At 44.5% G+C, this 17,643-nt stretch overlaps 1 protein-coding gene across 1 annotated transcript; it reads right to left on the bottom strand.

Annotated features, from left to right (window-relative positions):
• Positions 1 to 852: 852 nt before the first annotated feature.
• On the bottom strand, positions 853 to 16,213 carry PANX3 (pannexin 3). Its single transcript, XM_040431283.1, has 5 exons — positions 15,935 to 16,213; positions 12,727 to 12,869; positions 6,514 to 6,728; positions 4,295 to 4,968; positions 853 to 1,576 (listed from the first exon to the last, which is right to left on the bottom strand). Exons 1-5 carry the CDS (start codon positions 16,110 to 16,112, stop codon positions 1,548 to 1,550), a joined length of 1,239 nt encoding a protein of 412 aa, XP_040287217.1. The 5' UTR covers positions 16,113 to 16,213; the 3' UTR covers positions 853 to 1,547.
• Between the last annotated feature and the right edge of the window lie 1,430 nt (positions 16,214 to 17,643).

The raw sequence follows: 17,643 nt of genomic DNA, 5'->3' as shown, positions 1-17,643 counted from the left end.
TGTATTTTACTTACACTGAACAGATCTATGCCATTCAGCACAGATCTGTTCAGCACCATGGACAGCACGACGCCTGAGAGGCGTCCTGTTGCCATGGGAACCTTCCCCGTCTGCTCAGTACTGCTCAGAACTTCGCAGACGGGGAAGGGTAAGGAGGGGATCTCTCGGGGGGCTCTCTCCCTCCCCATCGGGGGGCTGCAAAGGCACAGCAGCCCCCCGATGGGAGAGGGAGGGAGCTCCCTGCGCTGTTAACCTTTTCCATACAGCGGTCCGTACGGACCGCTGTATGGAAAGGGTTAAACGGCTGACATCGCATCGCAGATGTCAGCCGTTTATACCAGGGTGCCAGCAATGTGCTGGCACCCTGGTATCCCCACTAGACACCAACGATTATACAAGGGGAGGCGGGCGGGGGATCGCGATCCCGCCTGCCGCACCGCCCGCCTCCCGCACCGCCCACACCGCCCGCAACCCTCCCCCTGCACCTCCCGCCACCATAAAAATCATTCGGGGGTGCAGGGGGGGGTAAATAAAACTTTTTTTTTGGCATATAAAGTTTCTGATCCCTGCGGTCAGGGACTGCGGGGACCAGAAACGTCAGAAATCGCAGCAAACCGCAGGTCTGAATTGACCTGCGGTTTGCCGCGATCGCCGACATGGGGGGGTCACGGGACCCCCCCGCGCATTTAGCCTAGGTGCCTGCTCAATGATTTGAGCAGGCACCGGGTTCCGATCACTGCCAGCCGCACGGCAGTGATCGAAAATACACAGGGCGTACATGTACGCCCTGTGTCCTTAAGTACCAGGGCACAAGGGCGTACCTGTACGCCCTATGTCCTTAAGAGGTTAAGCTCAGAGCCTGAAAACCTATTCTTACATTGTCCAGCAATTCTTCTGCGCTATCCTCCAGGACAGGGAAGAAATTTGCAGTACACTGATACATTTTAACAAAGCTTCAGCTGTGGGGGTAGGGCTAGGTCAGGATAGGGTTTTCAGCCTCTGAAGGTAAACAAAGTATGTTTCAGTATACAGCAAGCAGAGATCTTGGAACATAAAGGGCCTAATGTACTAGAATTCTCTAAGACCTTTTGTTGCCGATGGTGACCAATCAGGGCTCCGCTTTCTTTTTTTAAACTACTGTGATAAAATGAAAGCTTTGCTGTGATTGGTTGTTGGGGGGCAACTAAGATTATTTTTTTTATTTTTTTAGGCAGTAAAGGTGCTATACACCTGTGGTGGACAGACCCTGCCATAAAATGACTATTTCACTTTATTTACATAAATCCATAAATAGAATTTGTACTGTACGGTACATTTTTGGGGTGACTATAGAGAGGGAGGGGTCTCACCCACAGCAGAACTCCCCCCCCCCCCCCCCCCCCCCCCCAAAAAAAAAAGAGGACGATTATGTCCAACCAAGATGATGTTATAACAAGCTGGAAATGATGGGTGGTGTTATCCGGCACATCAAATGATCTCCTCCCTCACAAATAACCTAATAGAATGTGAAGAGGGGAACACGTCTCTCCTTCACCTGGACGGATCTTCTATGCTCTGGCCTCTTTTTTTACCATCTCTGAAAAAAAAAAAAGTCCATAGTAACGTTAATGGGCAAAAAGCATGTCCACTATAAAAGAAAATGTAGTACATAGATATGAAACTACAGACACATCATTAGATGACTATGATTAGACAACTAGTATAGGAAAATTCCTTTAAAGGGAACCTGTCACCTGGATTTTGTGTATAGAGATGAGGACATGGGCTGTCAAATCCCCGCTAGCACATCCGCAATATCCAGTCCCCATAGCTCTGTGGGCTTTTATTTTGTAAAAAAACAAAACTATTTTATAGATATGTAAACTAACCTTAGATGAGTCCTGTCTCCTCCATGCTTGAGAGATGAGTCCAGCACCGCCCCACATCCTTTGAATCTCCTCCTTGCTCCCGACGTCACAAAACTAGAGTGCCGTAATCTCGCGATGCGCGAGCTAGCGCATGCGCAGTTCATTCCCTGAGGCTGATGCTAGCACAGGGAAGGAACACTATGGCGACACTGCGCATGCGCTAGCTCGCGCATCGTGAGATTACGGCGCTCTAGCTTTGTGACGTCGGGGAGCAAGGAGGAGATTCGGAGGATGTGGGGCGGTGCTGGGCTCTGAGTCAGAGAACACTGGACTCCTCTCTCAAACATGGAGGAGACCGGACTCATCTAAGGTTAGTTTACATATCTATAAAATAGTTTTTTTGACACAATAGAAGCACACAGCGCTTGCTTTAATGCAACCTGACAAGTTCCAGATTATTGAATATTCCAGATTATTAAAAAGGATCCAAAAATTTACTTGGGTGGGGTGAGTCCACACTCACATTTTTCTTCTGATGTTTTTGAGGGCTTTTGCAGCTTTGGGTATGGTTTTTCAAATTGCATCAAGCTCTGGGTCTGGCAGTCCCTCCCGCCCATTGCCTAGTTTTTTCAAAAAAATAAAAATAAATCGCTTGCAATGTGTGATTTTTTTTTTTTTCCCATACAGATTATTTACAAGTGGTCACGTGGACCAATAGTTGTCTCTTGGTTTACAGGTGTTAATTTTACCTCTATAAAACGTAACATTTATTTCCTTTAATAAAATTGTTTCTACTTGTGACTAAAATTTAAAATTGAGTTTGAGTTTATTACTACAACCGTTGTCACTAGGATTTGCACTGTTTACCCACAGTGCAAGCTAGTTAAGAGGCTCTCATATCTTTCCTCCCTAGCAGGTTCCCCTGCTCGATACAGTTACTGCCGCTACGACATATACAAGCGCTGTTATTTCACAGCGCACTAAAGCTAGGAGTCTGTGGAGCGTTCTCTCTTATCAGGTCTTCCTATCCTCTGCAGTCTGCGTGATAGTCACTTCTCACAGACACACGCTGTCTAAAATGCATATACTATTCACACTCTGCCCCCCGACATGTTTCGCCAATTACTTGGCGTCCTCAGGGGTTTTGGGCAGTCTGCTGGTGAGGGGGGCAGGACCCAGGCTTTTAAAACCTCCCTCTGATGGCATCATCATTCCGTTAGCTACGATGTGTTTATTTTGTTACTATGTTCGCTTTTCTAGCCTATCAGAGGTGAGTTCTTACGATGTTATATCTTCTAAACACTCCCTTTGGGCACTTGTCCAATCGATGCTCGCCTTCTTTGCGCAGGCGCTAAAACGTAGACATGGTTTTCTCTAAATACGTCTCCCACTGCGCATGTCAATGGACTTATACAGTAGATTAGACGAACACTGGTCCTCCATTGCGCATGCGTTCAGTTTTAGTGGGTTTTCTGATGACCTGGAGCGAGTCCAAATTCTCTATAGCGCATGCATTCAATCTTATATGTATTTTAGATAGCGTGTGTCTGTGAGAAGTGACTATCGCGCAGACTGCAGAGGATAGACTCCTAGCTTTAGTGCGCTGTGAAATAACAGCGCTTGTACATGTCATAACGGCAGTAACCGCATCGAACAGGGGAACCTGTTGGGGAGGAAAGATATTAGAGCCACTTAACTAGCTTGCACTGTGGGTAAACAGTGCAAATCCTAGTGACAATGATTGTAGTAATAAACTCACAGACACAGCTGAGAATTTTAAATTTTAGTCACAAGTAGAAAAATTTTTATTAAAGGAAATAAATGTTACGTTTTATAGAGGTAAAATTAACACCTGTAAACCAAGAGACAACTATTGGTCCACGTGACCACTTGTAAATAATCTCTATTGCTATGTCTCAATATGTGTTAACGGGTCAGCTTTGATAATTTAATTTTTTTTTCCCATACAACTCTGCAGAGGAGGTGACATTCTAGGGGGGGAAGGGACATAAATAGATATTAAAAATGCCAGGTGCTAAATGGCTAAAAGTGCTGATCAAGTCAGGAATATATATATAATTTTTTTATACCTTCCTCGTCTTCCTGAAAAAAATTAAAAATGCCAGGACCAAAACTATGTCTGAAGGAGCCTAAGATTTAGGCTACTTTCACATGGCACTGTTCTTCCAGATCTTGCTGCCTGCCCGTCAGACCCCATTGATCATGATGGGTCCGGCAGAGATCCAGCCACTACCCAACAAATATGCCAGGAATCCACCGGACAAAAACTGCTGCTTGCAAGAGTTTTTGTCTGGCCGATTCCCGGCATTCAATGCCAGAACAGCCTGCTAGAGAGGACAGCCGGACTCCGACTATCAGAATTTCTATAGTATCATACGCCAAATTAAAGGAATATGTTATATTCAGCAGTACAAGGTGATTCTCACCAAAGCTGTTTGGTTTTGATGAGGGTTGTGCTTCACTCGCCACCATGTTTTCCTCACATGAAAAATCAGGAGTTGCATAATCTTCATCCATTCCCACCAGCAGTGTCATGAAGTCCACCACGGTGTCGATCTTCTCATTGTGCCGGGCTGTCTTCTTAAGCGCGCACAGGACACTGAGGCGGCCAAAGGACTTCAGCTCGGAAATATTGGCGCGGAGGAACATGATGATGATGTTCAGGTCGTTGATGGGGCAGCCAAGCATCTTGTTGGTGAGGAGATCGAAGGCGGGCAGCATCTCATAGACGTTCAGGAATTGCTTGTCCCAGTGAAACAGTTTGCTTATATTGAACAGTATGATGGGCAACAGCAGCAGGTAAACCGCCGCATTGACCACACTGATCACCTGGAAGACGGACAGAGATAATAATTTGCACTTGACAAATTCGGATGTGGATGGTTCAGACACCAGAATTCCTGGCTTCACATGACAGATAAATTCTTCCTTGTTGAAGATGTTAAGATGGAAGAATCCAAGGTAGAAGCAGCTGAGGAGGATGAGAAGTAAAAGGAGGATGTTCCTGAAGATGTAGGTAAAGGCAATGTAGTGCGACCGCTGCTTGCAGCTGAGATACTTCTCCAGCAGAGGAAACTCAAAGTATCGGACGTGACGAGCACTGGAAACAAAGTAATGACAATACATTCAAGGGTTTAATGGGAACTGGTGGCTGTGTTTTTAAAGGGGTTATCTAGGATCCTGGGGATAAGTTATCCTTATCACATCGGCAGGGGTCCCAGTCCTGGCACCCCCACCAATCGCCTGCTTTAGGGAGCTGCCACGCTCACCAGAGCTCTGGTGAGGGCTGCGGACTCCCAGCAGATCACCAAGCACAGTGTATGTGGTATTGCAGATCAGCCCTATTCACTTCTACGGGGCTGAGCTGCAACTAGGCCATGTGACCAATGTACAGTGACGTCACATAGCCTAGGAAGAGGGCGCGGCACTCACGGGGCACCAGTCTCTTTTAATAGCTGATCTAAATATTCATGACCTATCCTGAGCGTAGGTCAGCAATATAATTTACAAATATATTATTGAGGTCAATGAAAACCTGTATAAATCCATAAGCACTAGACATGGTTCAATGTCCATAAAGTTTTTTTTTTTTTCCAGGAGTAGAATATTGAGGACCTTTCCTCATCATCAATATTGGATGGGTGGGTGTCTGACTTCAGGTTCCCCCGCCAATCAGCTGTTCGAAGAGGCCATGGTGTGCACTGCAGCTTCTTCCTAGGCCAGTGACGTCGTGTTCCATGGTCCTATGGCCTAGGCCAGTGATGGCTAACCTCCGGCACTCGAGCTGTGGTGAAACTATGACTCCCAGCATGCTCCATTCATTTCTGTGGAGTTCTGAGAATAACCAAGCAAGTGTGCATCTTGGGAAATTGTATGTTTTACCCAAGCTGGAGCGCCGGAGGTTAGCCATCACAGGCCCAGGCGCAGCTCCATGCCATTCAAGTGAAGTGCTGCAGCACTTAACAGAAGCTCCACGGCCTCTTCAAACAGCAGATGGGTGGCAGTGCCAGCAGTTGGACACCTGCCAATCAGATATTGATGACCTTTCCTGAGAATAGCCCATAAATGTTCTAACTTCTGGAAAACCCTTTAATGAAGCAAAGAAACACTCAGGTGCCTAACAATATTCCTGTATGTACTGTAGAATTAGGCCTCATGCACACAACCATATGTATTTCACAGTCTGCAAATTGCTGATCCTCAAAATACGTATATCGTCTGTGTTGCATCTACATTGTTATGCGGCTGCATTGACGTCATTGGGTCCTTGGTCCTCATTTTTCTGTCTTCCCTGCAATATTTTATGACTTTTTGGGGTTTTTCAGCCCCACTCTTTACTGGTTGGGTAGGGAGTTGGTGGCAGGTCCAGCATATTTATTATAACCTATGCCATGAAAAAGTCATAATTTATACCTGATATCTACCCCAGCTCCCTTGCTGGTATAGATTTCAGTTCTGCCCCATCTTACGCTGTGGGTGGGATAGATTAAGACAAACATGTAAAATGCTGGTCTTAATAAATGTCCCGTTTTGTTCATTCTCCATTTTCAAGATCTCTGCTTGTTGTCAGTAAATGACATCTTTACAATGTAAGTCCATAAGCCAGAGATGTTCCACTGTATTTGCTGTGCTATACTCACTGCACCTTTTCAGCTCCTCCCAGAACAGCAGCGGGTCGGGGCAGGTCCTGTGGGTCTTCAGTAAATGTTGCACTAGTCTAATGGATCGATTGTAGGATTTGTCGAGCTCATCAATGATGAAGAGGAGATCTGGGTATAATGCAGATTTGGAAATATATCTCCACAGTGCAACTGGAACATACATCACCATGGCAACAACCATCAGCGTGAACGGGAACACCTAGCGAAATCAGAGGATAGAACTGAACAGAACACTATGGGGGAGACTTATCACACAGATGTAAAGGAAAATACATAGCAACCAATCAAATTTCACCATTAATTTTCCAGAGGAGCTCTGAAAAATGAAAGGTGGAATTTGATTGGTTGCCATGGTTTTCCTTTAGCGTAGTTTTACACACCAAATTATAAACGAAGATGTTAATAAATACATGGACTAGAGGAAATAAAGTCCATTAGAAAAACCCCCACAAAGAATCAATTACCTCTGTCAATTTTAGAAAAAATATAATTCAATTCATATAATACATGTAGGTAGAATAGCAGCAGGTGATACTCCAAGAGAGGACAAAGAGGAAACTGCAGAGTCCGTCAGCCTCAGAATATGACAATTAGGTCACTATCACAGTATGCCTGATGAAACCGTTACTAACACCCAGGGCACAATGGCCACATACGAGTCTTTTAAAGTACATATATAAGGGCAGGATAGAGAATCCGTTCATATCAATACCATCTGTAGCACGCGGACTCTGCAGCCGCCTCCTTCCAACGCCGTTTCGCCACACAGGCTTCTTCCGGGGACAAAGAATCAATAGAACACCTCCTCCTTTTATCATCACGTAACATCATTAAAATGTACAAGGCTGTTACCAGTTTATAATTATTCAAGACATCTGTGGCGTATCACATAATGGAGGCCAGGTTGGACGGCACCCATAACGAGGCCCATGACGCGCGCATCACGTGGCGCCTGACTCAAACAGAAATGGTCGTGCGCTCCAGCATGCTGTGATAGTGACCTAATTGTTTGATCATATTCTGAGGCTGACGGACTCTGCAGTTTCCTCTTTATCCTCTCTTGGGGTATCACCTGCTGTTATTCTACCTACATGTTTTTATATGTATTATAGGAATAGAATAAAGTATATTTTTTCTAAAATTGACAGAAGTAATTTATTCTTCGTTTTCTACTCCCAGCTCTCCCAAACCATAACTTTTTAATTTTTTCATTCACATAGCCATAGGCTTGTTTTTTTGTGGGACAAGATCAACTTTCTAATGGCACCATTTACGGTTGCATACAATGTGGTGGGAAGCAGGAAAAAAAATTCCAAATGGGCGGAATGGATGCGGACCCATTTGCGGACGTGTGAATGGAGCCTTATGGGGTTTTTTTTCACACAGTCTCCTATGCGGTAAAATTGACCTATTACTTTTATTCTCTGGGTCACTACGATTACAATGAAACCACATATGTATGTATTTCTTGTGTATATGTATGTATTTCTTGAAAAAATTCCAAATGGGCGGAATGGATGCGGACCCATTTGCGGACGTGTGAATGGAGCCTTATGGGGTTTTTTTTCACACAGTCTCCTATGCGGTAAAATTGACCTATTACTTTTATTCTCTGGGTCACTACGATTACAATGAAACCACATATGTATGTATTTCTTGTATGTATTTCTTGTGTTTCTTGTGTCCTAAAAAAACGGAACAGATCAGGAAAGAAAAAACGGACGTGTGAATGGATCCTTGGGTCCCAGTATTAATAAAGTGCGGATTCCCAGTATTAATAAATGTGCCCAGTGCGGCCTCACCTCTCCCCCCCCCCCCAATCATTGGTGGCAGCGGAGAGTACCGATCGGAGTCCCAGTTTAAATCGCTGGGGCTCCGATCAGTTACCATGGCAGCAAAGACGCTATTGCAGTCTTGGCTGCCATGGTTACTTAGCAATAAATACAAGCATTATACTTACCTGCGACTGCGAGCTGCGATGTGTGTCCGGCCGGGAGCTCCTCCTACTTGTAAGTGACAGGTCTGTGCTAAAAGCAATGCGCCGCACAGACCTTTCACTTACAAGTAGGAGGAGCTCCCGGCCGGTCAGACATCGCAGCTCGCAGTCGCAGGTAAGTATAATGCTTGTATTTATTGCTAAGTAACCATGGCAGCCAAGACTGCAATAGCGTCTTTGCTGCCATGGTAACCGATCGGAGCCCCAGCGATTTAAACTGGGACTCCGATCGGTACTCTCCGCTGCCACCAATGATGGGGGGGGGGGGGGGGGAGAGGTGAGACCGCACTGGGCACATTTATTAATACTGGGAATCCGCACTGCCACCAATGATGGGGGGGGGGAGGGTGGGAGAGGTGAGACCGCACTGGGCACATTTATTAATACTGGGAATCCGCACTGGCCACCGATGATGGGGGGGGAGAGGTGAGGCCGCACTGGGCACGTTTAATACTGGGGAGGGAGGGGGGTCTGCCCCCTCCTGCCTGGCAGCACCTGATCTCTCACAGGGGGCTATGATTCGCACAATAATTGTGCGGATCACAGCCCCCTGTAAGAGATCGGGTGCTGCCAGGCAGCAGGGGGCAGTCATGGACACCGTTCTCAGTATATTCTAACTAGAAGCGTCCCCATCACCAGGGGAACGCCTCTGTGTTAGAATATACTGTCGGATTTGAGTTTTCATATGTTTCCGTTTTTTGCGGATCCGCAAAAAACGGATGACATACGGAAACATTTTCAGGAACAACGGATCCGCAAAAAACGGACCGAAAATCGGGATGTAGAAAAATACGGACATGTGAATGTAGCCTAAGGCTGGGTTCACACTTGAGCGTTTTACAGCGCGTTCAAACGCGCTGTAAAACGCTCAACACATGAAAACCAATGCTTCCCTATGGCCCTGGTTCTCACTTGAGCGTTTTACAGCGCGTTTGAACGCGCTAAAAAACACCCTACGCTCAAACAAGTTCTTGAGCTTCTTTGGGGCGTTTTGACGCGCGTTTGTGGCCATAGGACACTGCAGTCAATCACACAAACGCGCGTCAAACGCGCGTTTACTATTGCAAAAAACGTGCATAAAAACGCGCGACAAAAACACGCGTTAAACGCGCATATCAAATACGCTCAGGTCTGAACCCAGCCTTAGTTCCTATGGAGCCCTGCCACAGGCATACACCTTTTAGAAACTAATGTGTGGCAGCCTGGTATCACTCCTGAGTAAAGGGCTGCGACACACACACGATCCTCACTGGCGGGAGCTAGAGCATGGCCACGCTCCTGGTCTTTAACTTCCCAGATGCCATGGTCACGTTTGACCACGGCATCTGAGGGGTTTAATGTATGTGATTAACATTATCGTTGATCGCGTAGATTAATCCCGGGTGCCTGCTGTTTAAAACGAGGAGGATATTTCTCAAAACTGGAGTGAAGGAAAACTGTCTTCCATAGCAACCAATCAGATTCCACCTTTCATTTTCCAGTGGAGCAATAAAAGGTGGAGTCTGATTGGTTGCTACAGAATGCATTTTATCCCCATAACAATACAGGGAGTGCAGAATTATTAGGCAAGTTGTATTTTTGAGGATTAATTTTATTATTGAACAACAACCATGTTCTCAATGAACCCAAAAAACTCATTAATATCAAAGCTGAATATTTTTGGAAGTAGTTTTTAGTTTGTTTTTAGTTTTAGCTATTTTAGGGGGATATCTGTGTGTGCAGGTGACTATTACTGTGCATAATTATTAGGCAACTTAACAAAAAACAAATATATACCCATTTCAATTATTTATTTTTACCAGTGAAACCAATATAACATCTCAACATTCACAAATATACATTTCTGACATTCAAAAACAAAACAAAAACAAATCAGTGACCAATATAGCCACCTTTCTTTGCAAGGACACTCAAAAGCCTGCCATCCATGGATTCTGTCAGTGTTTTGATCTGTTCACCATCAACATTGCGTGCAGCAGCAACCACAGCCCCCAGACACTGTTTAGAGAGGTGTACTGTTTTCCCTCCTTCTAAATCTCACATTTGATGATGGACCACAGGTTCTCAATGGAGTTCAGATCAGGTGAACAAGGAGGCCATGTCATTAGATTTTCTTCTTTTATACCCTTTCTTGCCAGCCACGCTGTGGAGTACTTGGACGTGTGTGATGGTGCATTGTCCTGCATGAAAATCATGTTTTTCTTGAAGGATGCAGACTTCTTCCTGTACCACTGCTTGAAGAAGGTGTCTTCCAGAAACTGGCAGTAGGACTGGGAGTTGAGCTTGACTCCATCCTCAACCCGAAAAGGCCCCACAAGCTCATGTTTGATGATACCAGCCCAAACCAGTACTCAACCTCCACCTTGCTGGCGTCTGAGTCGGACTGGAGCTCTCTGCCCTTTACCAATCCAGCCACGGGCCCATCCATCTGGCCCATCAAGACTCACTCTCATTTCATCAGTCCATAAAACCTTAGAAAAATCAGTCTTCTTGAGATATTTCTTGGCCCAGTCTTGACGTTTCAGCTTGTGTGTCTTGTTCAGTGGTGGTCGTCTTTCAGCCTTTCTTACCTTGGCCATGTCTCTGAGTATTGCACACCTTGTGCTTTTGGGCACTCCAGTGATGTTGCAGCTCTGAAATATGGCCAAACTGGTGGCAAGTGGCATCTTGGCAGCTGCACGCTTGACTTTTCTCAGTTCATGGGCAGTTATTTTGCACCTTGGTTTTTCCACACGCTTCTTGCGACCCTGTTGACTATTTTGAATGAAACGCTTGATTGTTCGATGATCACGCTTCAGAAGCTTTGCAATTTTAAGAGTGCTGCATCCCTCTGCAAGATATCTCACTATTTTTGACTTTTCTGGGCCTGTCAAGTCCTTCTTTTGACCCATTTTGCCAAAGGAAAGGAAGTTGCCTAATAATTATGCACACCCGATATAGGGTGTTGATGTCATTAGACCACACCCCTTCTCATTACAGAGATGCACATCACCTTATATGCTTAATTGGTAGTAGGCTTTCGAGCCTATACAGCTTGGAGTAAGACAACATGCATAAAGAGGATGATGTGGTCAAAATACTCATTTGCCTAATAATTCTGCACGCAGTGTATAGGGAATGGGCCAGATTAATCATTACACTTACATCTTACTCCATTTTTACATATATCTAAAGTCACTTTTGGCTAAGGCCTCATGCACACGACAGTATTTTTTCACGGTCCGCAAAACGGGGTTCCGTCATTCCGTGATCCGTGTCCGTTTTTTTTTACGTGTGTCTTCCTTCATTTTTGGAGGATGACCAGACATGAAAAGTGAAAAAAAAATCTAAGTCAAGTTTGCCTTGAAAATGATAGGAAAAAAACGGACACGGATCACGGACGCGGATGACAATCTTGTGTGCCTCCATGTTTTTTTCATGGACCCATTGACTTGAATGGGTCCGCGAACCGTTGACCGTGAAAAAAATAGGACAGGTCATATTTTTTTGACGGACTGGAAACACGGATCACGGACGCGGATGACAAACGGTGCATTTTCCGAGTTTTCAACGGACCCATGGGTCAATGGGTCCACGGAAAACGGAACAACGGACACGGAACCCAACAACGGTCGTGTGCATGAGGCCTAAGTCAGATTTATTAAGGCCCCTTTCACACGGGCGTTGCGGATTGGGGCCGGATGCGTTCAGGGTGCGTTCAGTGAAACTCGCACCACTTTGCAAGTAAGTTCAGTCAGTTTTGTCTGCGATTATATTCAGTTGTTCAGTTTTTTCCGTGCGGGTGCAATGCGTTTTGATGCATTTTTCACGCGCGTGATAAAAAACTGAAGGTTTACAAACAACATCTCTTAGCAACCATCAGTGAAAAACGCATCGCACCCGCACTTGCTTGCGGATACAATGCGTTTTTCACTGAAGCCCCATTCACTTCTATGGGGCCAGGGCTGCGTGAAAAACGCAGAATATAGAACATGCTGCGTTTTTCACGCAACGCAGAACTGATGCGTGAAAAAAAACGCTCATGTACACAGACTCATTGAAATGAATAGGTCAGGATTCAGTGCGGGTGCTATACGTTCACGTCACGCATTGCACCCGCGCGGAATTCTCGCCCGTGTGAAAGGGGCCTTATACAACATGGGGCAACCACTGGTGAGTAGAGCCCTAATATGTATGGACGCCCGCCCTCTTGGTTTCTTACCTTATGGATCCACAAGGATGTGGATGACAGTTTGCCGTTGTCTGTGAAGTCGTGGTGCGTCAGTGACTGCCAGCAGTGTTTGTCCACGTACTGCATTTGCTTCTCAGTGTAATTACTTGGAGAAAAGCAGATAATTTGTGACCCTGTAATAGAGGAAAAGTAATTTGATACCACACACACCCAGGCACCTGACAGATGTGCTATATATATATTGCACCCCCAGTTTTACGGGCAGAAAATCCAATCCGCATGAAATCCAACCAAAACCACACAAATAAATCCACAGTATTTATCGCATTTTCGGTGCAGATTTGATGCGGACTTTCAGCAGATATCTCCCTTTCATTGAAAAGAATCCGCACAAAAACACAATTGGCATACTGCAGATTTCACACAGAATAAAAAAAAGCAAAGTGTACATTAAATCTGTCTAATCTCATACGCTTTGCTGGTGCAGTACTACACTGGGGTTTTTCCACACAAAAATCCATGCTGAAAAACTGTGGTACTCCGCAAGAATGCAGCCACCCTTAGGCCTCTTTCACACGAGCGTGACGGATTAGGTCAGGATGCGTTCAGTGAAACTCGCACCATTTTGCAAGCAAGTTCAGTCAGTTTTGTCTGCGATTGCGTTACATTTTTTCTGCGCGGGTGCAATGCGTTCGCTACTGTAAAGGGGCCTTAGGCCTCTTTCACACAAGCAATATGGCTTGGGGCACATTTACTAATGGACTTGCAACACTTTTAGACGTAAAATGTGTCACAAGTCCCCTTTTGTGTCCAGCCGTGTGACACAATTTTGGCCAGTGAGGGTGAAAGTCACAAAATGAATGAATGCCACTTTTAATTTCATTTAATTTTGCGACTTTTTAAAACATATTTGCGACTTTTCAGTCCAAAATGCGACTTTCTTACATTACATTTGCGACTTTGAAAAACCACAGCGGCCATAAATTACACTTATAATTACGACGCACCTTTAACCAGTCCAAAAATGTCAACAGACTTATTTATCAACCCACATAGAATCACATGATAAATTGAAGAAAATGATACTTTCTAACAACATAAAACAGGTGCAAAAATAGGCGTGCAATTATACTAGCATGATAAATGTGCCCCGCTGTTTTAGACAGTCTTATTTTATTTTTTTGTCCCATTTCCTACTGAAATTGTGCCGGTTTAGAAGGCTTTTGCACTTCGTTCAACTATTATGACTAATTCACAAGTTTTCTAATTTTTTCCGACCTATGTATGGTAGGTGCACCTTTTTTTTTTTTTTTTTTGGTGCCTAGATTTTTTACAAAAACATTCTAATTTCTACTCCAGCCCAGTCTGTTTTCAGTGGTGAACTGCAACTTTTTTTTATTGCATGCAACTTTTCTCCACAATGATGTGACTTTTTTCATTCCTAAATAAATTAGACCAGTCTTAGTAAATATGAACCTGTCTAACTGAAAAACAACCACCAGAAGTTATAGACTAAGACCTCGTTCACAATTCCGTTTCAGTGTCACGTCTGTGAGAAAAAGCATACGTGTTTCTAACGTGAAGCTATCCATGAAAGATCCGTGGTTGGTCCATGTGTCCGTTTTTACCACCAGTGTGTCATCTGTAATTCACTGACGTTGCTCTGAAAATTTCGAAAGAATCTCCTATTAGTCTTCAGTGAAAAATGGACGCAACAAGGACACAACACGCATGTCTGTCAGTGATTTCCTGGACCCATAGGCTTCAATGGGCGTGCTTGGTCCGCATCACGGATCAAAGTAGTGCATGTCCCCACGGTCAGTAAAAAAAATACTGAAATGTGGACAGACACATTTAAATCAATGGGTACGTGTGCTGTCTGCAGAAAATGTGGACAACACACGTCGGTGAAAAACGGAAATGTGAACGAGGTCTAATAACAATATGGCCAGTCTAATCCATCAACTGCTGTGTGACTTATAAATACTCAGCAAAAGAAAGAAGCCGGGTGAAATTTATGGTGAAAACAGGTAAGCTTGATAAATGTGCCCCATTGTATCCAGATCCCTTTGTCACTCAAGCCCCAGTCACTTCTATGGGGCCAGGGCTGCGGGAAAAACGCAGAATATAGAACATGCTGCGATTTTTCCTGAAAACAAAGATGATGCATGAAAAACAGACCCATTGAAATGAATGGGTCAGGATTCAGTCCGGATGCTGTGTGCTCACTACACGCATCACACCCAGACACAAAACCTGCTCGTGTGAAAGAGCCCTTGGGCCATCTGCACACATTGCGGTATACGCGCGGGTTTTTCACGCTGATTCCCATGTGGAAAAACCCCAGTGTATTACAGTACCAGCAAAGTGTATGGGATTACACAAATCTCATGTACACTTTTGTGGATTTTTTCTGTGTGGAAATCCTGTCAATGGAGCGAAATTGCAATACCAGACACAACCCATGGCCAGATATGGCGCTGTTTCTGGAACAAAGCAATCATGTTTTTCTAAAGTCCCCTCTTTGTGTGCAAAAGACTGAAATTACACTGAAAAAGCAGTTTTTGTGCCAAACACAGAGGTGGATACAAAAGAGGCGAAATTACAGTCAGGATTTGTAAGCCAAAACCAGGAGTGGAACCTAAAAAGAGAAAGTCTTGTGGAAATATTAGTGCCTCTTCTGTGTTTTGGACCCACTCCTGGCTTTGGCTTACAAATACTGACTGTGTGAAAGTGGCCATATAGTACATTTCTTCTTTTGGGATTCACATGGACAAAAAAAAAAACTGCATCAAAAACTGCATGTGTGATTCTAGCCTAATGTACTTGGATTATTCTTCTACTCAGACTGCGGGGGAGATTTATCATAACTGGTGTAAAGGGAAATTAGCTTAGTTGCCCATAGCAACCAATCATATTTAACTTTTCATTTTCCAAAGGAGCACTGAAAAAATAAAAAGTGAAATCTGATTGGTTGCTATGGGCAACTAAGCCAGTTTTACTTTACACTAGTTATGATAGATCTACCCCTGTGTGTCAGTCTTCACTGTAGTACTGGCATTCTCTTTCTGCACCAGGAGGCACAGAATGAACAGAAATTCTGATGCTAAAGATAAGTAGAACCTCAAATAAAGTGACTCCAAATGATACAAGATTTAAAATGAACCCTGTCGCTATTACCCATAAGGAATATGCGCCTATGGGTGAGGGCATCTAAAAGCAGTAATACAGGACATACCTGTAGAAAGTTCCCGGGCAAAGGTCAATGAGACAAGTAGCAGGGGGAGGCCAACAGAGACCACCTTAATGATATAATCCAGGGGTAATTCCAGGCGGAGGCCTTTCTTATTTGGAGGGGTATCCGGCAGTAAAGCATCTGAGAGCATATACTCTGCTGCTCTGTTTGCTATTGACATGTTGGCTACTAATATCAGCAAAAATCCAGAAAATCAGCAAAAATAAGAAGAAAGCCCCCCAATAGTTTGTCCCTCAGCAATAACCCAGAGCCCCGGCTCAGACTGACAGCAGCCACTGCCTTCCCAGGAGCTTAAATACTGACGAGAATTCTTCCAAAAATAAATCCCTTTATTCATTAAAATACAAGAAGAGCAAAAATACTCTGAAATGTTCCTGTTGCTGCGAACTTATAATTTACTGACCACATGTAAACCTGCAGCCTGAGCCCTGGAGGACCCTGGTCGGTGTCCTGACAATTACAGGGAGCGAGTTCCCCGCCCGGCTCTATATAGAGATCTGTGGGCTAGAAGCCTTGTCATTATCCATGTAAATACAGTGGCAGATCTGCAATAAATCCCACTGTAAAACATGTTGTCAGGCTCGTCCCATAGCACTGACAACTGACTGGGAGCAGAAGCATAACTTGAAGGTCATAACTATTAGTTTGGTAGGGGTTCTACGGCTGGGACCACCATAATCATGAGAACAGGAGCCTTGTACCCCTCGGAGCCCCCAGAATGAACGGAGGGTCAGGTTGGACATGCGCACTGCTGCTTCATTCATCTTTTTGGGATTTTTTGAGACAGGAGAGTACACCGATCTGCCATATCCAGAATTTCCACAGAGACGAATGGAGCAGCAGTGTGCATGCCCGACCTGCCACTTCATTTATTTCACGGGGTTCTGAGGGGTACAGGATCACTGTTCTATTGATAGGTGAGGGTCCCAGGGGTAGGACCCCCACCAATCTATTATACCCTATCCTGTGAATAGGGGATAACGTGCAATAGTCGGAATACCCCTTTAAACTGGACATGCATATGAGATAACTGTCAGCCAAGCAGGCATATATAGTGAATGGTACGAAATACCTCTGGCAGTGGCCTATCTTCTCGAGAACAAAAGGAGCGGGCATGCTTAACTCCAACATATCCAATCCTTATCTCCCTCAACATCAGTGCCGAAAGAGAGTTTGAAGGACACTATACACATTAGATGGTATGGCCAATATACAGGGTGGGCCATTTATATGGATACACCTTAATAAAATGGGAATGGTTGGTGATATTAACTTCCTGTTTGTGGCACATTAGTATATGTGAGGGGGAAACTTTTCAAGATGGGTGGTGACCATGGCGGACATTTTGAAGTCGGACATTTTTAATCCAACTTTTGTTTTTTCAATAGGAAGAGGGTCATGTGACACATCAAACTTATTGGGAATTTCACACGAAAAACAATGGTGTGCTTGGTTTTAACGTAACTTTATTCTTTCATGAGTTATTTACAAGTTTCTCTTTGTTTACAGCCATTGACATGTCGCCGAGGTTAACACGTGAGGAGCGGATAGAAATTGTGTTGATGTCTGGTGAACGCAGTAACCGGGTCATTGCAGCAGATTTCAATGCAAGACACCCTACGAGACCACCCATCTCCCATGCTACAGTTAGCAAACTGCTTGCTAAGTTTCGTGAAACTGGTTCAGTGTTG

Source organism: Bufo bufo, chromosome 1, assembly GCF_905171765.1.
Source record: "Bufo bufo chromosome 1, aBufBuf1.1, whole genome shotgun sequence".
NCBI classification, from domain to species: Eukaryota; Metazoa; Chordata; class Amphibia; order Anura; family Bufonidae; genus Bufo; species Bufo bufo.
The sequence above is the reverse complement of the archived record's forward strand: the minus strand, read 5'-3'. Positions and strand labels throughout refer to the sequence as shown.

Excerpts from the sequence above, each read along its gene's own strand:
- PANX3 (XM_040431283.1), bottom strand. The coding sequence starts at position 16,112 with ATGTCAATAGCAAACAGAGCAGCAGAGTATATGCTCTCAGATGCTTTA. Across the intron at positions 12,870-15,934 it reads TGCCCGGGAACTTTCTACAG|GGTCACAAATTATCTGCTTT; the intron begins GTATGTCCTGTA and ends CCTCTATTACAG. Across the intron at positions 4,969-6,513 it reads TTCTGGGAGGAGCTGAAAAG|TGCTCGTCACGTCCGATACT; the intron begins GTGCAGTGAGTA and ends CTTTGTTTCCAG.